Source organism: Chionomys nivalis, chromosome 5 (genome assembly GCF_950005125.1).
Source record: "Chionomys nivalis chromosome 5, mChiNiv1.1, whole genome shotgun sequence".
NCBI lineage: Eukaryota > Metazoa > Chordata > Mammalia > Rodentia > Cricetidae > Chionomys > Chionomys nivalis.
In genome coordinates this window covers 21,728,447-21,751,686 of record NC_080090.1, presented here as the reverse complement: position 1 = coordinate 21,751,686, position 23,240 = coordinate 21,728,447, and the positions used below count along the sequence as shown (strand labels likewise).

At 52.3% G+C, this 23,240-nt stretch overlaps 2 protein-coding genes across 3 annotated transcripts; both read left to right on the top strand.

The window, feature by feature from the left end:
• The first annotated feature begins 75 nt into the window (after positions 1-75).
• Positions 76-8,309, top strand: LOC130874578 (60S ribosomal protein L36-like). Its single transcript, XM_057769968.1, has 2 exons — positions 76-186; positions 7,920-8,309. The coding sequence occupies exon 2, from the start codon at positions 7,968-7,970 to the stop codon at positions 8,307-8,309; it is 342 nt and encodes a 113-aa protein (XP_057625951.1). The 5' UTR covers positions 76-186; positions 7,920-7,967.
• A 6,864-nt stretch (positions 8,310-15,173) lies between these two features.
• Positions 15,174-22,418, top strand: Igsf8 (immunoglobulin superfamily member 8). Of its 2 annotated transcripts, XM_057770994.1 has the most exons (7): positions 15,174-15,428; positions 18,769-19,146; positions 19,895-20,356; positions 20,660-21,067; positions 21,159-21,572; positions 21,855-21,985; positions 22,138-22,418. In XM_057770994.1, exons 1-6 carry the CDS (start codon positions 15,371-15,373, stop codon positions 21,968-21,970), a joined length of 1,836 nt encoding a protein of 611 aa, XP_057626977.1. In that variant the 5' UTR covers positions 15,174-15,370; the 3' UTR covers positions 21,971-21,985; positions 22,138-22,418. The 2 variants fall into 2 exon arrangements, with proteins under 2 accessions (XP_057626977.1, XP_057626976.1); XM_057770993.1 differs by having other exon boundaries at positions 21,855-22,418.
• The last annotated feature ends 822 nt before the right edge of the window (positions 22,419-23,240 follow it).

The following is a 23,240-nucleotide window of genomic DNA, read 5'->3' as shown; positions in this document are numbered from 1 at the left end:
ACTGTGACCAAGGGAGTTAGAACAGGAGCACAAGATGACTTTTGCAAGGGACCAAAGTCTGGAGATGGAGGAGAGAAAGTCCTTCTAAGGCCTCTGGGCCAGTGGTGCCTGACTTGTTGCCCTTGGGCTGCACCCTGAGATGGCTATGAATTTGGCCCAACACAAACTCAATTCAAACATCATGAGGTACTTTATAACGGCCATGTTTTTGATAACGTGATTGCATAGTTCTCCAGCATGATTTATAGATGACGTGAATAAATTGTAGGTGACAACTTTGTGTCACGATGTTTGAAGGTTGACCATACTTGCATCCAGTGTTCAGGACAATCAAGCCTATCGGCACCTAGAGGCAGTTGGGAAGGTGAAAGGACCAAGAAGTCAGCCCGAAGCCAGGCACAGCATCCCGGTCATTCCGTGTGTGTGTGTGTGTGTGTGTGTGTGTGTGTGTGTGGAGTGGAAGAGAGCCTCTCCTTTGTTGCTACAGAGGAGCTCGGAGTGAGTCTGAGGTTGGTGAATGGCATGGGAGGAAGCCCAAATCGGAAGGTGTGGCATTTCTGAGGAGAGCATGGAAGTCATTATCACCTCAAATACCAAGTCAGTGAACTGAAAAGAACAGTGACTTCCTTGGGTTCCTTCTGGGAGGAAAAAGAGGCATCTCCATAAGCGACTTGTGTAAGGAAGCACAGGCAGCTGGGCCTGGGGAGAGAGAGGGGGGCTTCCTCTCTAGCTGGGAAGGTGTCTTCAGCGCTATGCACAATAGAAATAGGGACAGAGCAGATAACCAGCAGGGCCAGCTGCTCTGAGGGTACTGGTGTAGTTCATTTAATAAAGACCCTAAGAATAAGGGTGGGAGACAGAGAAGGAAAAGTCCTGCCCCCCATCTACCGGAAGAGTCAGAGGACAGGGTTCTCCTGCAGCGTCCTCATTTCTCCAGGCCCAGAGATGTAGTGAGTGGACACAGCGAGAGATGTAGTGAGTGGACACCCGCTGTGTCTGAGAACCCTGAGAAGGAAGAAGGAGGGAGGGAATGGGAGTTTGGCAGGAGGCCTGAGGTACCCGCTGGCTGGGCTGGCTGGATTGGGCCCCCTCTGGCCCTGGAGGCAGCACCCTGTAGAGGGATTATAGACCTCTTGTCCAGGAAATCTACTCTCAGGGCACAAGGCTCACATCTGAATTCCCTAAATAACTGCCCCCCTCTGGGTGTGCAGCTGAGATTTTTCCATGACAGGCATCTGCGGGTCAGATCCTACCTGCCCCTATTGCTTCCTCCTGGGCCTGGGCAGGAAGGATGGGCAGGATAAGCATGCTCGAATTTTCTCATGGTCTGTGGTCCCTTCCAGGCCTCTGGTCTGGAATAGATCCGATTGGGAAATCGTGACAGGAAATGGACACAGTCCCTGTGTGTCAAGGACGTTCAACTGAAGATGTAAAGCGGAGTGAAGGGGACTCTAGAAGGTTTATCCAAAGGTTAGTGGAGTGTAGGGGTGAATTGATGATCCCGTGGGGTCAAAGGGCATCTGTACTCCTGAGCTAGGGTTCCTGAGTAATCTCCGTAGCTTCTTCCAGACATCAAGTGAGACAGAAGAGAAACACAAGGCTCTGAGTGCCTGTGCTCATCCCCCTCCTTCCTCCCACCTCCGCTGGCACTTTCCAGTGCTGCCCAGTCCTTCCCACGCCCTGGCTCTGCTGTCTGTAGCCAGGCTCAATAACGGAAAGGGCTGTGCCCTTCCTCTGCTTGCACAGACTGTTAGGGCTCCTTGCCATGCCCTGCATTAGGGTGACTACAGCCTCAAGGACACCACGGTTCACATACTTGGGCTGCAACAAGTGAAGGTAGGCAGGGCATCCTCCTGCTGCTGCTCACCCACGCCTCCCTGACTACTCCCTCTGTGGAGGCACTGGGTGTCTGTTTCAGACTCCAGAACACAGGGTGGGTAAATACCTGGCCCTTTGATTGGTTGAACCTGGGTTGGCGACCTGTGGACAGACAGGGGCACTCATGGACTCATCTGAGTCAAGAAAGGAACAAAAGAGGAAGACAGAAAGACGTGAAAGCGGGAGGTGGGAATGCAGGAGTGGTCTTGAGAGAAAACACAGACTAGAAAGAGGTTCCCAGGGATAGAATGGGGAAGGTGTGAGCCATGTTTAGTTGGCAGAGATCTGGGAAGTAAGTGTGTATATGCAGGGCTATGGAACAGAGAGACATAGGGAGACATACTAGGCTATAGGTGGGGTGCTAATTATGACCGAAGGGGACTCAGTGGTGTGGGATTCTGTAGGTAGGAATGTACCAAGTGCTATTTCCAAAGGGGTTTCCATCTGGGCGTATGGCTCAGTGGGGAGAGTGATTTCCTAGCAAGCATGGAACCCTGGGATCTATCTCTAATGCCCCCAAGCCACGACTTGTAGACCATGCCTCTAATCACAGTACTTGGGAGGCAGAGGCAGGAGGATCAGAAGTTCAAGGTCTTCCTAAACTACATAGCAAGGTTGAGGAATCAACTCTCTCTCTCTTGAGTTGATGGGGACAGGGCAGTGCTTGCTTGGATGTGTGGTCGTCTCTTACAAATTAGTCATCTGCACAGGAGTGTGTGATGTACACATGCTCGTGTGCAGGCATGCACGTGTGTGACAGGGAAGGCTGTGCAGCACCGTGGTTGTACGTGAGAGTCCATGGGAGAGTGTGCAAGGAGGAGGGTGGGCGCTCAGCTGCGGATGGACTTGTAAAGGAAACAGTTTTGTTTCCTAAGTGACTGGCCTCCTGGGGCCTCCAGCCCAGACTTGAAGGTTGTTTCAAGATCATGAAAGAGAGAGTGGGAGGGACGGAGGGAGGGAAGGAAGAGCTGGGAGAGGCTCCATCACTCCCTCCCACGGGCCCTCCTCCCGCCCCCTCACCCCACTCCTCTGCCCCAGTCCCTCTTGCCTGCTTCTCCTGCTGCCAGTCTTGGGCTGTCTTGTCTCTCCCGTTCCCTGTACCCTTCTTCTTCCTTTCTGACTGACCTTGTTATTGCTGCCAGACTTCTGGAGCCTTCTGGGGTGTGGGGTGTGGGAGACAACTGTACTGCTTTCAAAGAAAGACCATCTTGGGGTGAAAAATTAGTTGGAAGTCTAGAAGGCCCAGGGTGACCTTAATTCGTGCCCCAAAAGACATTTTTGCATTTCCTCTTTTCTCCCTAGTCCCCTGCTCCCATTCCCTCAGATTGTAGTGACCTTGGCAGTGGGAATATTGGGCCCCAAGTCACAGGTGTGGCTGCTGCAGGCCTGCTGCTACCTGAGTTTCCCCACTGGCTCACAAGGACTGTGGGTTTTCTTCTCATTTCATCTCTGACAATGGTTCCTCTGTTTTCTTCTTGATCTCTCTTTCCGGTGTACTCAGTGTAGCTTCTCTTCCTCAGACTCTCCCGAGGCCTGCCATCTTTAATCTTTTCCCCAGATGGTTTTTATTGCCTTGTTTGGATTATTCAAATCATATTGTATAGATGTCAGAAAAAAAGAAGGGAGAGGCTCTGAGAAACAGTCCCCCATTGTCTTTATGCCTCTGGCCCGTTGTCTTTTTGCTTTCTTCACTTTTCTGAAACCAGAAAGACCCACACTGGGTGTCCATGGGGACACACAGGTGGAGGTGTTCAGGAGATTAAAAAGGAAAACATTTGTATGTCAGCTCTCTCGGGCATGGTGGCGCACACTGTTCTCTACCTGTTTCTCACCTGCCCTTTCTGGGGTTTCATGCAGTGGGAACATGCCTGGAAGTCAGGTCTCAGTGGGTCCACCAGCCACTTGTATGACCTTGGACAAGCTCTGTGTTAGCCTTGATGTTTCCACCTGAGTGCCAAGGGGCACCAGACAGTTTTTGAGATCCCTTTTCACTTCTGATGCTCCCCAAATTCTGGACCACTTCCAGCTCAGGAGAGCAGGAGACAGCCAGCAGTTGCTCTGGGCTGGGAGGAGGTGAGGGGGCAATTGCTCCTGCCCAGTTGGTTAGTAGGGTACAGGTATGTCTACTTTGATTACTGTGATTCTAGAAAATGAATCTGGACCTTTTAACTCTTGGCATAGAAATGAGAAATGCCCCCCCCCTTTTTTTAAAGGAAAGATGACCTCAATATTTTATACAGAGCCATTGTGGAGAAGGGCAGGGCCTGGGTATTCTTGGGGCTGGGGAACCTGGCATCTCTTGGCTGGCATTCAGGCAGCAAATATCAGATGAGGCTGTTTCAAGGAATTCTTTATTGGAAGTGACGGGAGGAGGGGGTTAATGGGCCTTGCTGAGTTTGGGGCCAGGGGTCACAGCTGGGCCCTGCGGGGTTCCTGTTTGCCTTTGATTCCATCTGTGTGGGGAAGGAATGGCCCCCCAGCCCCCGAGGTAGGTTTGTTTTGGCTGAGGATCTGACCCAGCCACTGGCCCAGATCTCTCCACCCTCCCTCCTCTCCCTATCAAGAGGCAGCCTGACCTGGCCCCTGGCCTCCTCCTTCCTGCCTGCCTCCTTCTTTCCTTCCCATGCCCCTTCCTCTTCACCCAGCATACAGTTCCATTTGTCTTCTTGTTCCTTTTGGCCTTCTGAATGCCCATCTAGGACAGGATGCCTTGAAAACATCCAACACCCAGAGCCATGGCCTCTCTCCTGTAATGGACTTTCAGAATTCTGGGGAGCATGGCCTCCTCTATGTCTCACCTTCTCTTTCCAGGGTCTTTTCCCTGTAGAAACGTGGCATGATCAACAGTGTGCACTCTTCTGATGCCACTGAGTCATTGAGACACTCAGCCTACACTTGTGCACTCTGTGCATGCCCCATTCTGGTTTTTTTTTTTTTTTTTTTTTTTTTTTTGAGACAGGGTTTCTCTGTAGCTTTGATGCCTGTCCTGGAACTAGCTCTTGTAGACCAGGCTGGCCTCGAACTCCCAGAGATCCGCCTGCCTCTGCCTCCCGAGTGCTGGGATTAAAGGCGTGCGCCACCACCGCCCGGCTGCATGCCCCATTCTGGGCCAGTGCTAGAGAGACCGTCACAACCCAGAGAGCCAAGAATCTCACTATTAAAGTCCTTCTGCTTAGAACCCCAGCCCATTTAGTCTCCAGCCCCACTTCCATCCTGCAGCCTTTGACTCTATGGTCCCAGAGTGGGTGCCGAGCCTTTGAGATCTCACTAGGACATGGGTCCCCTTGGGAGAAGCTCCCATCCCACCAGTCCAGTTGCAAAGATGGCGCCTTTGTTCTAAAAGTCGTGCTGGACTGTCTATGAAGGAAGAAAGGGTTTCAATGCAGAACTCACTGTACTTACTAAAAACACTTCACTAAGTCCACCACCTCCTATGGGTAAAATGAAGGATTCTTACCCTAGCTTCATGTTTATGTCCCAGACCTGGGCCTTACACCAAAGATCATCAGTTGAGGTTAGTCCTAGGCCTCTGGAGTTCCCAAAGCTCTCCGATGGGCAAGCAGAGTTGGGGGTTACTGAGTCAGACTGTCCCCAAAATGTCTTGTGTATCATGGCTAATGTTGAGTGAGCACTAGCCACGCACTGCATGCTGGGTGTGATGGCTAACCTTGGCAGTCACTTTGGCGGGGTCTAGAATCACCTAGGAGACTTGGTGGTTCTGGGCATGTCTCCGAGAGTTTCTAAGTTAGGTTGATTGAGGCGCAAAGGCCCACTGTAAAAGTGGGCAGCACAATTGCATGGGCGTGGTGGGGGCAGGTCTACGACTGAATGGAAAGGAGCACCAGCCTTCACCCCTCTCCCTCTGCTTCCTGACTGTGCACACAATGTGACCAGCTGTCTCTCCATCCTGCTCTGCTTTCCCCACCATGATGGACTGCACCTTCAATGAGCTAAAATAAATGCTTTCTTCTTCAACTTGCTTCTGCCAGGCATTTTCTCACACCAACAGAAGAAGCAATCAATACACTGAGCCTCACTATGTCACAGGCTGAAGCCTCAGCTTCCAGTGTGAGAATATTAGGAGATAGGTCTTCTGGGAGGCATTGCACAATATGGGTGCTTCACGGGGAGCTCTGTACTGTTTTTGTTTAATTGGAGTCTCCCTATGTAGGTTTCACCTTGCAGTACTGTTGCCTTGACGGCCAGAGTGCTAGGGTTACAAGCATGTGTCTTCCAGACGCAGGTTGGTGCTCTTATGAGAAGAGATGTGTATATTATAGCCTGGTTCCTCTCCTTCTGCTTGTTGCCATGGGGAGGCACAGCATCATAGTAGCTGTGTGCAAACCAGGAATGGGTTCTCACTAGATGTGGCATCTGTCAGTACCCTGGTATTGGATTTCCCAAGCTCCAAAACTAAAGACAATGCATGTTAATTTAGTCCTCATACCAACTCTGTTTTACAGATAGGGAAACTGAGGCACACAGCTCCCAAATAGCTAAGTCAAATGGGGGACTGGGGACTCAGACCTGGTCTATTTGGTTTCTACCGGCTGAATAATTAACATCCTTGCCGTGGAAAAGGATTGTCTCTGGGTCCAAGTTTCCTGGCTACAGTGGTGACAAGAAAGAGGGCACAGAGGATAAAGGGAAGGAGGGGAAAGGGCCAGTAGCCCGCCTCTGTGAGCCAGGCTGTGATGGCTGCTGATCGCACACACACGCACCCAAACTAGAGGATGACATCAGCTCCAAGAAGAGAGAAATGATTCTCAGAAGAATCAGGAAGGTCTTCATGGAGGAGGTGGCATTCTAGCTAGCTCTGGATAGATCAGAGCACTCTGGCTCAGAGAGAGCTCAGGGACGGGAGGGCTGCAGCAGGCATCCAGAACACAGCGGAGAATGCGAAGACGATCCTGGAAGTGGGGACAGAGAGCCTTGGATGCCAAACTAAGTGTTATCCTAAATGTCAGTGTTCCGTTAAAGAACAGAAAATAAAAACCTGTGATGACAGGAGTCACCTGGATGCCTGTTAAAAATACAGAACAGCGGGCACGGCTCTGAAAGATTCTGATTCATGAGGGCGAGGGTGGGGAGTGGGAGTCAGTATTTTTACCACCAAGAAAGTTTGAAAAATATTGCTATAAACAATATGGAGACATTTAAAGTTTTTTGAGGAGAGACATAATCTTATTCAAACTGTGCCCTAGGTAGATTCATTTGAATGAAAGGGGTGTGTGTGTGCGCGCACATGGGTGTGAGGTGTGGGGCTGAAAGGAAGAGCTAGGTGGCAGCCCTATGGGTGAGGAGGTGCTGGGTGAGGGGGTGCCGGGTGAGGAACGGGGGATGGGTGAGAGGAACATTTAGGATTTTGTAGTTGCTTGTTTGCATGAGCAAGGGAGAAAGGACTTGAGGGTTGGGGCGTGCTGTGCAGTTATTAAAATACGCTAGGCAAGGAAGGGAATCGTTTGGGGAAAGAAGACGTAACTTCACTGTGGTGTGTGGTAAGGGTGAGGTTGTGTGACCGACCAGCTGCAGGAGGAGCCGTGTGAGTGAACGAGACAGGATGGAAATCCCTGCATGGAGGTGATTGCTGAGGCAGAGACCACCAAGGTGGGGGACCTGCAGGACAAATGGCCAGGAGTCTTAGGCAGAGCTTTGCTCAATACCTAGGCCAAGGAAGGGTCTAGAACTGTGATTCTCTCTTTTTGGGAGGGGGTGGGGGGAGTCGCATATCAGAGATCCTGCATATCAGATTATTACATTATGATTCTTGACAGTAGCAAAATTGCAGTTATGAGGCAGCAATGAAATAATTTTATGGTTGAGGGTTATCACAGCGTGAGGAACTGTGTTAAAGGGCCACAGCATTTGGAAGACTGAGAATCATTCGTCTAGAAGATAGGGAAGCCAGAAAGATCGGAGAGTCAGGCCAAACCGAAGGACCTATAGGTGAAGGTAGAACCCTTGTAAGGAGCAAAACAAAGAACTCTAAAACCCAAGTTTCAAATGGCAAAAGGAAATGAAGGCTAGTTACTTCTTTTCAGAGGTAACTGGTGTGACCTTTAAGAAAGCCATCTCGAAGAGGAGCAACCATGACCCTGCGCTTCCCCATGGCCGTGGGCCTTAACAAAGGTCACAAGGTGACGAAGACCGTGAGCCAGCAGCGGAGGCACTGCCGGCAGCGCGGGCGCCTCACAAAACACACCAAGTTCGTGCGGGACATTATCCGGGAGGTGTGCGTCTTTGTACCCTACGAGTGGTGCGCCACGGAGCTGCTCAAGGTGTCCAAGGACAAGCGCGTGCTCAAGTTCATCAAGAAGAGGGTGGGCACGCACATACGCGCCAAGAGGAAGCGGGAGGAGCTGAGCAACGTGTTGGCCGCCTTGAGGAAGGTGGCGGCCAAGAAGGACCGATCCCCTCCCCGTTCTCAATAAACGTTGCTGGGGCGCAAAAAAGAAAAAAAGAAAAAAGAAAAAGAAAAAAAAAAAAGAAAGCCATCTTTTTTTTTAAAAAAAATTATTTTATTTTAAGATTTATTTATTTATTTATAATATATACAGTGTTCTGCCTGCATGTATGCCTGCAGACCAGAAGGGGACGCCAAATCTCATTATAGGTGGTTGTGAGCCACCATGCTGTTGCTGGGAATTGAACTCAGAACCTCTGGAAGAGCAGCCAGTACTCTTAACCTCTGAGCCATTTCTCCAGCCCAAGAAAGCCATCTTAATAGCAGATCAAGCCTGGGAACAACACCCCCTCATCCCACACTGAGGAGGCTGGGGACAAAGTAAGCCACCCTCTTCCAAGAAAACTGCTTCAGGAAGCAGAAAGACAAAGATGGCAGTGGATACCTGAGTGAAGAGAGGGTGTGGGGGTTAGAGGACCAGGGCCCGCGTAGAGGGCTCTCTTCTCCTATCTGCTGGGCCCACCCTGCTGCTCATGTGCCCCAGTGCTTATCATAATTTATCTTCCTGACAATCGCCAGGAAGCAATGAGGTCAATTACTGTACACTGTAGTGATTCCCATTATAGAGATAATGAGACTGAAGTTAGGGACAGTCCGTGATAGGATGAAGGCCACCAGCTGTGAGAGCCACGTCTGCCCAAACCCTTACTGGCTAGCCCTGACAGCCTTGCCCCACCTACTCAGACCTTAAATTCTAGGTTTGTTTTGTCTGCTCCCTTCTCCCCAAGAACATCAGGAGATGGGGTCCTCTGTGCCGACACTCAGTGCCTGCTTACGGGGATTCCCTGTCCCCGTGGCTGGCAGCTAGTTAGACCTCCATGCCCACATCATGCCACAGACACCAGTTTCCTGTCCACAAATGAAGTGAGATGCCCAGAAAGTAAATCTTAGGCTGACCACAATTTGGACAAAATGTTTTCCGAACCTGTTTATGTAGTCACTAACTCAGTGTGGAGAAAAAAGTGCTCAATGAACCTAGCCATTACTTCCTGCCCTTGATTTCCAAGGTGCTGGCCTTTGGTCTGCAACTTCTTTTTCCGCTGGACATGAATCTAGCACCTTCCCTCTTTGGAGCACAGAATCTGCCCTAAGTAGGCTGTTCAGGAAGCCGTGTGGCTTGATTTCTGAAAGACAGAACTTCGAGTTCTGAAATAGAAAGAGAAGCTTTCATTTGTGGGTGGAAGTGGTCAGGGTGAGACAGAATCCGGGAAAACGAAAGTGTCCACCGTGGAGGCCATGGGGTACCCAGAGAGAAAAGACTGATTTTTCTCTCGTCGTCCCTCACTCTCTCTCACTGCTCAGTCGCTCTGCACATGAACGTCTGGGCCTTGCCACGCAGAGCAAGAATTGACAGTGGCCTTGAGCAGCTCAGTCAAGACTGGGAGGCAGATTGAAACAAGTTCTGCGTAGACAGTTGGATGTGGAAAATGGCATCGGAGGGCCAAGGGCAGGTGCTGTGAATGCGTGTGTGTGGGGGGTTGTCTAAGCATCGGGACCCAGCTCACACTCACTCCTGTGGCCAGCAATTCACCCCCACTGTTCCATCTGTTTCTTTGTTTTTGCAGTTTTTATTTCTGGCTTTGTTTTTTCTTTACTTTCCTAATAGAGAGCCTTTGGAAAAATTCCACCCTTGTTTCAGTTGGACCAAGCAAAAAGGGAATTGTCCATTCTTCAGCCAGAAGAGCCAAGGGGTATTGGCCTCCTGTAGAGGCCAGGTGGACAAGTAGAACAGGCAGGGCCTGGCAGGAAAGAGGCCAAGGAAGACCCTCAGCTGAGACAGAGGGAGGTAAGAGCGCGGGAGGATTCGAGCTCCGTTAAGCTGGATGGGTTGGCTGTGCATCCCCTCCCACACCTCCCCTCACACCTCCTTGCCTTCTGTTCTGGTTGGAGGGGAGAACAGAGAAGCCTTTCCACCTCAGCGTGCTTTAGCGCTCTTCCCTCACCTAGGAGGCTGTGAGCGGCCGAGACCCCAGAGTTAGAAGCGAGTCTTCGGTGTGCGCACGGAATTCACTCTTGTTCCTCTTTCTCCTCAAATTCACAGCACACAACTCTCATTGTTTCCTCTTCTCCATGGCCTCTAGCACTGCATTTGTTCATTTAAGAAATATTTACAGAACACCCACCGTGTGTTACACACACACACACACACACACACACACACACGCATGCATGCACCCACACTCACACCCACACTAAGTGTGTTCAGGTTACAATATAGGAGGGAGAAATATGTTCAGGAAAGTTAAACTCTGAAGTTATTTCGCCTTTGCTGTGAGGACTATTGTTTGCTTGCTATGCAAATTTGGGTAAATTGCATGAGTTCTCAATGCCTGTTTCTTGGTCTTTAACACAGAGGTAAGCATAGCTCGTTGCTTCCAAGGCTGTGGTGAGGACTGAAGAGCATGTAGTGTATAGTGTTTACACAGCGCCCAGCACAAAGCAGCCTTTCAGTAAGCGTTAGCCATTGTTCCTCCTCACCTCTCTCAGCTGGAGGCAGTCAGTAAATGACCTGTTCTTCAAATTTGCCTCTTGCTCAACCGGGTGACTCAGAGGCAGTCACCTGGCCCTAACCGCCTCTTGCCCCCGGAGGCTCACCTGCAACCAGTCGGCAGACCTCTGTCTGTTCAAACTGCTGCCGTACCCAGCCTTCACTGCCGTACACCCCACTAGGGATCTCATACAGTGAGAGTGAGGGTGGCCTCAGCTCTCTGACACCCTCCAGATGGAAGTCTGAACCAGCTGTTCTTTTCAGCTGCCTGGGGACAGGGTACAAGAACAGGAGGTCTTGGGGATGGAGCCCAGATACCTACACTATGGGAGGAGGGAACACAGGACTTGGCAGGGGAGAAGGCTGAGGGGATCCCAGCTCTGAGGGATCCATGTGTAGCATTCCAAAGTGGGAAGCAGCTGCCACTCATCCTGAGCCCACTCAGTGGGTCAGGACCAGGTCATGCCAAGGCCCAAGTAGCATAGTGGCTCCTCTATTCTTGAACAACTGTGCTGCCCACTTGGCACAGGGCTTGAGAACTGGGAGTGTGAACTCGGTCAGGGCAAGAGGAGGGACCAGGACGGACACACACACACACACACACACACATGGGAGGGGGAAGGAGGAAGACAGAGAGACAGAGACACACACAGAGAGAGAACACTCTATAAGGGTACACGTACCTGGCTTAGGAAGGAAGAAGAGGAATGTGCTTGGGGAGATGTGTCTTTGTGGGTCTGGGAATGGGTTTGGGTGGGGAAGATGCTTGCATGTTTGCTTTTGCACCTGCTCCATTCTCTGCCGGAATTTGTTGTCCAGGTGAGGGGTAGGGTTTCCTCTTCCTTTGACTCTGACCCTCTTTGTAACCTCTCAACAGTTTAGCGGAGACAGCTTTCCCTTTGGGGAGGGTGGGAAGCTGTAGTTCATTAGTGTAGCCCAGGTCAAGGCTTTGTAAAACAAACACAGGATGTTCTTGTATGTGGTCCTTAGCAGCCCTCCAAGCTGGAGTTTGCACATACTTGAGAGAGTGGAATACTATGTGTGTGTTTGTGTCATTTTCATATTAGCTTAGTGGCTGGTGGGCTTGTCATTTTGTCTCAGCAATCCCTATATCTATAGCTCTATGTGTATGTGTATGTATATGCTGGGCTTGCTTCCTTCCTTCCTCCCTCCCTCCTTCCCTCCTCTTTTTTTCTTTCCTTTCTTCCTTTCTTTGTTTCTTTCTTCTGTGATATTTGACAGCAAGGAATCTAATATTGGACAAGTCTAACCTTCCCTAGCCTCGTTTTCTATGGAGATCAGTGCTCACAGGTTCTGCTGAGGACTGAATAACACCATGTTACATAGTCGGCCCAGGGCAGAAGACTTCGCCTCAACAGTCTTGTCTTTGAACATGAGGGGCATTGTCCCCTTGGCTGTGACCTGTAGCATATGACAGTTCAGTCATATCACAACCGCTTTAGGGCAAACATTGCGTCTTAATTACTTTTTTAAAATTTATTTACTTTTATTCTGTGTGCATTGGTGTTTGCCTGCATGTGTGTCTGTGTGAGGGTGTCAGATCTTGGAGTTACAGACAGTTGTGAGCAGATACGTGGCTGCTGGGATTTGAACCCAGGTCTTCTGGAAGAGCAGTCAGTGCTCTTAACCGCTGAGCCATCTCTCCAGCCTCGTCTTAATTACTTTTAATGATACTCGCGGCACTGTACTGTCACCTAGATGTCTCATACATATGCCATCTGGAGGCAAAATGAGTTAAATAAGCATATGAAACAAGACTGGTGACTGACGTCTGCCCACACGTGGTAGTACATGGTAATGTGGGTGGTAAACTGGTGATGATGAAAAGTGACAGCCCAGCTCAGCTGTACACCGTGGTGCCAGAGTCCCTGCGGTCGCTACGGTGCCCGTGCCTCCACAATCCCAGGCTTCCGTTCCTTCCATGCCTTAGTCTGACCTTGAGACTGTCTGAAAGGCTCCATTCCTTCTCTGCTCACTCACCCCAGGACCCAGAGACTGCATAAGCCTGTTTCCTTACGGGAGCGCTGCCTGAGGACAGGGGCTGCCTCCAGTCTTTGACATTGATCCAGCTCTCCTCGGCCTCATGTGCGTGTGTTTGAGCATTGCCCTGCTAGGTGTGTGTGCAACGCCTTTCTGCGTGAAGCCCCTTGATGTCAGTGGGGACATGTGCCTGTGTGTGGTGTGCCTCGTGCCTGGCATTTGTTCTCCTCCCCCCAACTTTCCCAGTTACATAAGCGGCTTATGGGTGAGTCGGTCCTGGACTTTAGGCGCCCTCTGCTGGTCACTGCTGGTCTCCACAGTTTTCGGAGGGGTGTAGTGGCCTCCTTAGGCCCCAACTCCTCTGGAGATACTAGCCCAGCCCCTAAGCCCTACTTACTGGTATGGGAGTCCCTTTGTCTCAAATCACTAGGTAAGCTCCTTGAAGAGTGTTCCTCCCCCACCATCCCATAATGATTAGATTGTGTGTTGACTGCTACCTCTTTACCTGATATTCCTCTTTACCTGATATTGCACTAACACAAGACAGTAGGAGACCATAATAGCCTTGCTTACTAGGGCATTGCCAAAATCCAGCACAAGGCCTGGCTCAATCAGTATCTGCTACATGACTGAGTTTTCACCCTAAAAGGAGTGAGCAATGGGATACAAGAAGATTCAGTGCTGAGGTTTTGTGGATTTGTTGTTGCTGTTTGCTTTGAGACAGGGTCTCGCTATGGAGCCTTGGCTGGCCTGAAACTCCTAGAGATCTGCCTGCCTCTGCCTCCTGAGCGTTAAGGTTAAAGGTGTGCACACCAGGCCTCAGCTTTAAAGTCAAGTCTCAGTTCACTTAAAATGTGTGTGGCCTTGGGCAAGATACTTAACCGTTTTGAAGTTCAGATTTCCTTTGCATTAAATGACTTTGCTTGTAAAATAATCTGTAAAGGTTGAAAGGATTATCTACATGGTGCTATGCGTAACCTTCCCATAAATGGCTGCTATTATGACGATGATGATTCACTTTCAAACCTTAAGTACCAGAAAGGTAGTATTCAATCCACTCAACTTCCAGCTAAAGGGAGATTGCTCTTGTTCTCAGTCTCCCGTCTTTGCAGTTTTCACACAGCTCAACGTGGCTTCTAGAGAAATAGAGAAACTAGGCTGGGATACGTCCCAGTGGAGAGCAGCAGGTCCTTTATTTATCCTGTTGTTGGGCCGTCTTGGGAGACCAGGTTGAACTTTTGACTTCCCGCTAGATTCCCAAACTCTATCAGTGTTTCTTTGCGGGTGCTGAAGATGGCTTCAACCGGCAGCCCCAGGAACACTTACTCTGAGAGCAGGAAGTCTGCTCTGGCCTGAGCCACTTTCCCTCTGTGTGCCTCCCTTTCCTCAATAGGGGGCAGTAGCGGAGGGAACAGGGCTAAAGAGACCCAGTCGGGTGTGGAGGGGAAGGACCTAGATGTGGTCTAGGCCACTTCCACTAATGGCCACTTCCACAGCCTTGGTTTTGCGGGCTGGCCAGTCCCTTCTCCCCATTCTGGCTCCACCCTTCTTACTCTCCGCCTTTTTCACAGTGGAGACACGCACTAGGAAAGACTCTTTCCTTTCTCCTACCTCCAGGCTAGCTCCACCCTTCCCAGCCGAGAGGTGTGTCCATAGCTTCTCATTGGTGACTCCAATTGGTAGAAAGCAGTTTAATACAAAAACAAAACACCCCCCTAGTTACCTTGTGCAAGAAACGTTAAGTGTGTGATCTCAGTTAATTATCACCGTAACTCTGAGTGTTTACAAATCTCTGTTCCGTATGTGTGGAGGGGAAAACTGAGGTTAAAGGGATTGAGCCGGTCAAGAGATCACCCAGCTAGGAAGTCTGGACGGCTAACCCTCTTTCCTTTCGTTTTGCTTTCTGACCGGGTATTAGGCCAGATTTCAGGGATCTTCCAGGGTTCTGAAGCCTCTTGAGCCCAACCGCTTCACGTCCAGGAAGTCCTGGGTCCCTCCATGTCCACATCAGTCAGCAGGGTTTGCTGCCAAGACTCAGCGGCCCACATCACCCAACTGGATTCTGGGTGCGTAACCACAGTCACCCCATCATCCCCAGAGGCCTTGCAAGCACCGATTCTCCCGGAAAGGCTGGCAGGTGCAGGGCGGGGTGCGCTCTGAGCGAGGGCGGGTGGGGGTAGAAGAACCCAGGTGCCGCCAGCTCGCCCAGCCTGCGGCCAGAGGCGGAGCCACCATCAGGGTCGAAGTCTGGCCGTTGCGGCGGCCAGGGGCGGGGCGGGGGCGGGGCTGGAGTGTGGGCGTGGCCGGTTGGCGGGGCGCGGCGGGAATGGTCTTGGAGCTGCGGAGGGCGGGAAGAGCGCCGGGAGGAGGAGAAGAGGAGAGGAGGGCGGGGAGTTGGCGGCTCCCGCTCATCTGGGCTCTGCGCACCCACGCTTCACCGCTCCGCTTTCTGCCCCCCACCCGGGCATGTGCCCCCCGCGGCCCTGGTCCCCCAGAGCCCACGCCGACCCCCGGAGCCTCCCCAGAGCCGCCTACGCAGAATGGGCGTCCCCAGCCTCACGCCGCTGAGTTCACTGCTGCCGCTGCTGCTGATGCTTGGTAAGCCTGGTGGTCGCCGCGTCCCTGTCCCGGCCGAGTAGGTGCTGACATTGCGCATCCAGTCAGCTCACCTTCCTAGCATTTGCGAGTTGGTTGCATCCCTACTTCTCCATCAGGCGTGTCTCCAGTCGCTCTGGGCTCGGCGCCTCGCTTCCTTTTGCGGCCGCCTGCCTAGGCAGTTATGGGGAGGGTGGTGGCGCCCTAGCTTTAGGCCCCGAGTTGGGGCATATTGGCGACCTACTGAGATATCTCCTGAGACACCATTGAACCCCCGAGGCAGGCGCCACTTCTCAGCTTTTCCACTCAGGCCCTGGGGTCGTTGCGCCCAAATACTGTGACAATCTTCTGCCCCACTCTAGGCTCCAGGCCTGGCCTCGGGTGCCCGCTCTGCGTGGGCAGTGCCTGGCGGTCTTCATAATTACCCCAGAATTGGCTGGAGGCCCAGGGGCTGATTCTGCCCACGGTCTTTAAAGAAAGTCTCCCCAAACCCCACCCCCACCCCAACACACATTTTACCATCTCTCCCTCACCTTTGTCTCCACCCTGGGCCAGTTCCTCTTTGCCCTTCTTCCACACTCCCAGATATTTGGCTGGTTGTCACACTTTGGTCAAACCAACATGTTTGTCCCAGGTGAAACCAGGCTCCATGGAAACTGAACCTGGGATCTCCAAACACCCAGTGTCTGTCCTGGTTGGTGTTTATGATGGTGTGTATGTGTGTGTGGTGGGCATATGGGGAAGGTGTAGTTATGGGGAAGATTCTGGGGTGCTGTAGTCAAGGCAGAAGCCTGTGGCACCCCATCTGCTTTCTCTGGCTCAGACCAGAACTACATGGTGACAGTCTTGGGCTCTGGGGATGAAAACTCTCCTTGAGGAACAAGGCAGGAGGCAGAGTGATGGCGAGAAATGAAGGAGCTGTGGGGTTTGGTTGCCTAGTGATGGTTTCTTTTCCCCAGTGGGCTTTATGGGTCAGGGATGAGCCCAGGGGAGGCCGGGAGCAGTGAGTGTTGCAGAGCACAGAAGAGCCTGCTGGCATCCAAGCCCACCTCCTTCAAGTCACAGATGAGGAAAATGAAATATCTTGTTCTGGAGAGCATAGCCAAGGAGGGTTGAGGCTAGGATTTGAACTTGGATCTGATTCCCAAATCAGGCCTGTGGCTGTTAGAGGGAGGTGGCCTGGTGAGAGGGAACCTTGTTGCAGCCTGTTTCCTGAGGCCGTGGGGACAGCTTTCCCATGGGGATCTCCAGGCATCAGCACTTGTGGAGCCAGCGAGGTGGGAGGGGGCCTTCTGAGCACAATCTACCCATGGGCAGCTGGGAAGGTGTCAGCTTGGCTGTCTTTAGCGTCATCCTGATTATGAAATGTGCCTGGAGCGAGTCACACACTTCCCTGGTTCAGAGTCAGAACTGGAAGCCCTTAAGTCTCCAAGGTAGAAACGGAGACCCAGGAGAGAGAAGAATTGGTCTTATGTTGGCTTCCTGTCTCTAGCCTCGGCTTCAAGTGATGGTCATGTGTTCTCTGAATGACGCAGCCGCAGCCTGAAGCAGAAAGGAGTAAGAATGGGAGGGCAGGCTCTCAGGCTCCTGGGTGTTTTCCTCCTGGGCAGTAGCAAGACAGTGGACTTCCCCTGGGAATCCTGGAAATTACACAGTTAGGCAAACCAGGCCCCGCCTTGGAAGTGTCTCATCTTCTTGGTTTTGTCCCTCTTCAGGGGTGTGTAGAGGCCCTCCAGAGATGGCAGGATCTTGACCCGGACATTCCACTCTCTTACACTTCTCATCTAGAAGAGATGGTTCTCTCCCCAGCCAGGCCTTTCCTCTCTTCTCTGTTGACTAGGAGAGCAGTTAGAAAGCTTTAGACTCAGACCTGGGTTCAGATCCTAGCTCCGGCATTCCCTAGAAGTGCTTGCTGCGGGGAGTTACATCATTTCCCGTCTGTGAAATGATTGCTAGTCCTCCTTGCATTCTGGGATTTGGAGGGTTTTTTTCTAAAAGTAGCTATGGAATGGTGGAAAGAAAAGGAGCTGAGACTGACTGTCGGAACAGGAGTGGGGATAAAATGGGGAGGGATGGAGAGAGAGAGAGAGAGAGAGAGAGAGAAACAGAAGGGTCAGAAGGAGCTTAGGGTCTTCTTATAGAAAGGGGACCAATATAAATGATGCACAGCACATGCAAATCATATGTAAATGAAAGCGTTTGTTGGGAGGGGGTGCATGGTGCACCATCTAGGCTATCCAGAAGGTTGGCAGACTCTGGGGGGAAGGGATCTTCTGTCCCAAGCCAGGGCAGAGCCTGAGTTTTTCCCCAGAAGCCACAGCTGTCTGTGTAGCCCTGTGGGCTAGGAGAAGCAGTGAGCTCATGGCACAGCTGTAGTGGGGAGGGTATTGTGTGGTGAGAACTGACTAGGCCCGTGCCCTGTTCAGCATGATGCCCCGTCCAGCCTGGGCCACTGGCTCCATTGTCTAGCCCAGGTGACAGAACCAAGCCAAGCAGCTTTTCTGTAAGTTTGTGCCAGGTGCCCTCCAGCAAAGGTCTCAGAATCCCTTAGCTAGAGGCTTCACCTGAGAACGCCCCACACATGAGTGGCAGGGCCGGAGAGAGAAGGATCCAGCCAAGAACTGGGGAGTCAAGAGTCAGACATGCTTCTTTTATTTCTTATTTTAAATTGTGTGTGTTTGTGGTATATGAGGTGCACATGTGTGCATGGGTACAAGTGCACATATGAGTCTTCACGTAAAGGCCAGAGATCAACCTCAGGTGCCACTGCTCAGGAGCCAGCTAGTGGCTGTTGTTGTTGTTGTTGTTATTATTATTATTATTATTATTATATATAGAGAGAGCAGGTCAGAGGACAGCTTTCAGGACTTGGGTCTTTCCTGCCGTGGTCTTTTCTGAGGATCGAACTTAGGTTGTCTTGTCTGTGTGGCAGCTGCTTTTGCCCTCTGAGCCACCTCACCAGCCACCATGCCAAGCTTTTTACGTGGTTGCAGGGACTTGAACTCAGAAAGGCTTTTCCTTACTGGGTTGTCTCTCCGGCCTCCAGATGCGCTCTTTTGTTCAGGCAGCTGCTCTACCTCTCATTAGCTAGAGATGGAGTATTCCTCCGTTCTGGGGTGGATCTGGGCTTCTGTTCAGATGCTGAGACGCTGATGTCTTCCATCCCAGCATCTCTTCCCTGTCCTCATCTGTGTCTTATGCCTGGCTATGTTCTAACCTTTCTTAGATTGCTTCACAGGTAGCCATCAAGAATGGTGCTGATGTGCCTGGGCATCGAATGGGGACCCAGTCTTTCCAAAAAAAAATAATAATAATTCCAATTCTTTCTGCCTTTTCCCCACAGGAGTCAGGTGCTATGCCCGGCAGGTGCATGTTCCCAAGGGCCCTCTTTACCGTGTGGTTGGCACCACTGTCTCTATCTCTTGCAACGTGAGTGCCTATGAAGGCCCATCCCAGCAGGACTTTGAATGGTTCATGTACAGACCTGAGGCCCCAACCACTTCCCTGGGCATCATCAGCACCAAGGATAGCCAGTTCTCCTACGCCGTGTTTGGCCCTCGCGTGGCTTCTGGGGACCTGCAGGTGCAGCGCCTGAAGGGAGATTCTGTGGTGTTCAAGATTGGTCGCCTGCAGGCCCAGGACTCTGGCTTTTATGAATGCTACACCCCCTCGACGGACACTCAGTACCTGGGCAACTACAGTGCCAAAGTGGAGCTGAGAGGTACTGGGCTCTCAGCTGGGTGGTGAGAGCGCCTCCCAGATTTGGGTTTCATCTTCTTCCTCCTCTTGCTTCCTCTTCCTTCTCCTCCTCTTCCTCTTTCCGTCTCCCCCCACCCCAGATTGAACCTACACTGTTGAGCATACCAGGGAAGTACTCTACCAAGCTGTATCTCCTGTGTTAGTTTTTGAGATTGGGTCTCACCCTGTAGCCCGGGCTGGCCTACAACCTACTAGCCTAGGTTGGCCTGTAATTCCTAGCAGTTCTCCCACAGTTCACTATGTAGCCCAGGTTACTTTAAAACTCCCAGCGGTCTTCCTGCATCGGGCTCCTGTGCCAGTCAGCCTGCCTTTCCGGCACTTTCTTTTCTTTTACTGGGACCAGATGCAGAGTTGTTTCAAGTTACTCAGACTGGCATTGAGCTTGTTCTATAGCCCCAATGGGCCTTGAACTTGCTCCTTCTATCTTAGCTTCCTAGGGAGCTGGGATGATAGGCCCGCACCAGCCTCTTTATCTTTACAGTTACTTTCTTGAGTATTTAAAATGCGTTAATCCCAGACATTCGAGTGGGTGTCAGTAGGCTTATTCTGTAAAATTCATCTTAGTATGCTCAGACTGGGCTAGGGACCACTGAGTTATAGAAGTCCTTGTCCTCCAGGAGCCCACAGAGTAGGTAGTGAAGTAGGAGACACACAGGAGACAGGAGGGCTGCCAGCTCCCAGCCCTCTCTCACCAAAGCCTCTCTCTCCAGTTCTTCCAGATGAGCTGCAGGTATCTGCTGCCCCTCCGGGGCCCCGAGGACGCCAGGCTGCAGCCTCCCCCTCCCGCTTGACAGTGCATGAGGGGCAGGAGCTGGCGCTGGGCTGCCTGGCTCAGACTAAAACGAAGAAACACACACACCTGTCGGTGTCCTTTGGGAGAGCCGAGCCTGAGGCGCCAGTGGGGCGAGCCACTCTCCAGGAAGTCGTGGGGCTGCGCTCTGACATGGCTGTGGAGGCTGGAGCTCCCTATGCCGAGAGGCTGGCAGCCGGGGAGCTGCGGCTGAGCAAGGAAGGGACTGATCGATACCGCATGGTGGTCGGGGGTGCCCAGGCTGCAGACTCGGGCACCTACCACTGTACGGCCGCTGAATGGATTCAGGATCCTGATGGCTCCTGGGTCCAGATCGCAGAGAAGAGGGCAGTCCTGGCCCATGTGGATGTGCAGACACTGTGTGAGTGCCATGTCCCTCTGAGGGGGCATCTCAGTGGGCATCGGGGGTAGTGCTACATGACCGTCCTCTGACTACAGAATTCTTCTTCCATGGAGTGAGCAGCCTTCTAGACCTTATTCACTCTCTATCCATGCTTTCTCTGCTCAGAAATTGGATGTGGAGATACAAGAGCTATGGTGGAAGGGTGAAATTCAGGTCCTGGGGAAAGAGACAGATAAAGGGCCTCTAAATTTTTGCAAAGAGGTGTTATAGATAGGAACCCAGGCATCCCCATCACCCCTCCCTTCCCCTGCTGTATTTCAGCCAGCCAGCTGGCAGTGACGGTGGGACCTGGCGAACATCGGATTGGCCCAGGGGAACCCTTGGAACTGCTATGCAATGTGTCAGGGGCACTGCCCCCACCAGGCCGGCATGCTGCATACTCAGTGGGCTGGGAGATGGCTCCTGCAGGGGCTCCTGGGCCTGGCCGCCTGGTGGCCCAGCTGGACACAGAAGGTGTCGGCAGCCTGGGCCCTGGCTATGAGGGCCGGCACATTGCCATGGAGAAAGTGGCATCCAGGACCTACCGGCTACGACTGGAGGCTGCCAGGCCTGGTGATGCAGGCACCTACCGCTGCCTCGCCAAAGCCTACGTTCGAGGGTCTGGGACCCGACTTCGTGAAGCAGCCAGTGCTCGTTCCCGGCCCCTCCCTGTGCACGTGAGGGAAGAAGGTGAGAGGTTGAGCCCTTGGCAGGGTTCAGAGCTTGTCGAACTTATTTCCAGAGCCTTCCCTCTGTAACCCGTATGTCCTTCACTCTGCAGGCGTGGTGCTGGAGGCCGTGGCATGGCTCTCAGGGGGTACTGTGTACCGGGGAGAGACTGCCTCCTTGCTGTGCAACATCTCTGTGCGGGGTGGTCCTCCGGGGCTGCGACTAGCAGCCAGCTGGTGGGTGGAAAGGCCAGAGGAGGGCGAGTTAAGCACCGGCCCTGCTCAGCTTGTGGGTGGAGTGGGTCAGGACGGCGTGGCAGAGCTGGGAGTTCGGCCTGGAGGGCGTCCTGTCAGTGTGGAGCTAGTGGGACCCAGAAGTCATCGACTAAGACTGCACAGTCTGGGGCCCGAGGATGAAGGCGTATACCACTGCGCCCCAAGCGCCTGGGTGCAGCATGCGGACTACAGCTGGTACCAGGCGGGCAGTGCACGCTCCGGGCCTGTCACAGTCTACCCCTACACGCATGGTGAGTGATAACCGCCCTCCCCTTCCCTCCCCTGCACCAGTTGTGTTTGCCCTCTTCTGTTTTCCTGTCTTCCCTGCTATCTCCGCCTCTCCCAACCTCCCCACATCCCTGCATCCCTTTGCATGAAAATCCCCAAGCTGATCTCGGTGTTGATTGGGGTGGATGTATGCAGGCATGGATGGTACTCTGTGACTAGGGACTGAGTCTAGAAACCCTGCTGGGGAGAGTGTCAGCGACCTGTATGACAGATCCTCTCTGAGCGGGCCATCCTCTCTCCTCCAGCTCTGGATACCCTGTTCGTGCCCCTATTGGTGGGTATGGGAGTCGCCCTAGTCACTGGCGCCAGCGTCCTTGCTACTATCACTTGCTGCTTTATGAAGAAGCTGCGAAAGCGGTGATCTGTAGCATCCCAGGTGAGGGAAAGGGACCCCCAAGCCCCGTCTTCCTCGGGCTTCCTGTGTTCTCCATCTGGACAAGCCGCGGCTGGCTCAGACCTGCAGGACCGTGGAGCAGGGTGAGGGCTGAAGGGATCCATATCCTCAGTCTACTCCACTGCTCTCTCCAGTTCCCACAGGTGTCTTCCAGCCAGCACCGCCCCGCCCCTCCTCCGGTTGCCTGGATACCCTCTCCCTCCTCCGTCCAGAACTTCCTTTAATTTATTTGACCTGTCCCTGCCTAGAGCGGGAGACTTGGCTCCCCCATTGCCCACAGCTTTCCTCAAGGTCTTCCTTCTGGTTCTCTGTTCTTGGTCTCACACTCATGCTGTAGGAAGGAAGGCCAGTTCCTGTCCTCAAACTAGTTGGGTTTTTTTTTTTTAATGTGAATAAACTGGTTTTATAAAATCTAGGCTTGGTTGTGTCTTCCCTTGCCATGAAGCTATAAAAGGCAGGGGCGGGGTGGGGTTGGGTGGGGGTGGTAGTAGGGAGGTTGCTGGGGTTGTCAGCCTGTTCTGGATGACCCAGGCCCTCTCCCCAACGTAAACACCATCTGTCCTTCGAGGACCTTTCTACCCACCCCACTGCAAGAAGGGATGCCTGGGTCCCATCTGTCACCTAAAATGTCAGTGTTGAGCCAACTCCTAATGGGGCTTCTGTTTGGGAAGGGGAACATAGGAAGTGAGGGGTGGGTTCCAGCTGAGCTTGGCCCCTCTCACAGCTTCCAGGTACAAGTCTTTCTGAGCTCCCCAGACTGGGACACGCCCTCCTCCGTCTCATTCTCCTGGTTAAACTAGTCTGGGAGCAGGCTCCTCCCATCGGGCCCTGGGGCCTCAGTCTTTTTCATCCTGACCTTAATTATTCTCTGACTGCAGCAGAATAGGAGCCCCAGAATGCAGCTGCCTACTTAGGGACCACAGCAGTTGGGCGGGGGGGGGGCTGTGTCCTCTGTACACAGAGTTATTGCATCTGCTTACACGAGCTGCACCTCTCTCTGGTCCAGAGAGTCTCGGCTGTTCTGCACTTCAAGTGGCATCCAGTCTACCTTTTCCACTTAGCAATTTAACATTTATTGAGCATTATGAGTTTGCCAGGTATCATTTTTTTTTTTTTTACACATAAGGAAACTAAGGCCCAGAGAAATAATGTACCTTGCTGAGAGTCCTCATGGAGGTAACTAGTAACAATTAGCATTGGCACCAGAACACAGGTCTCCTGACTGCCCTGGACAGTG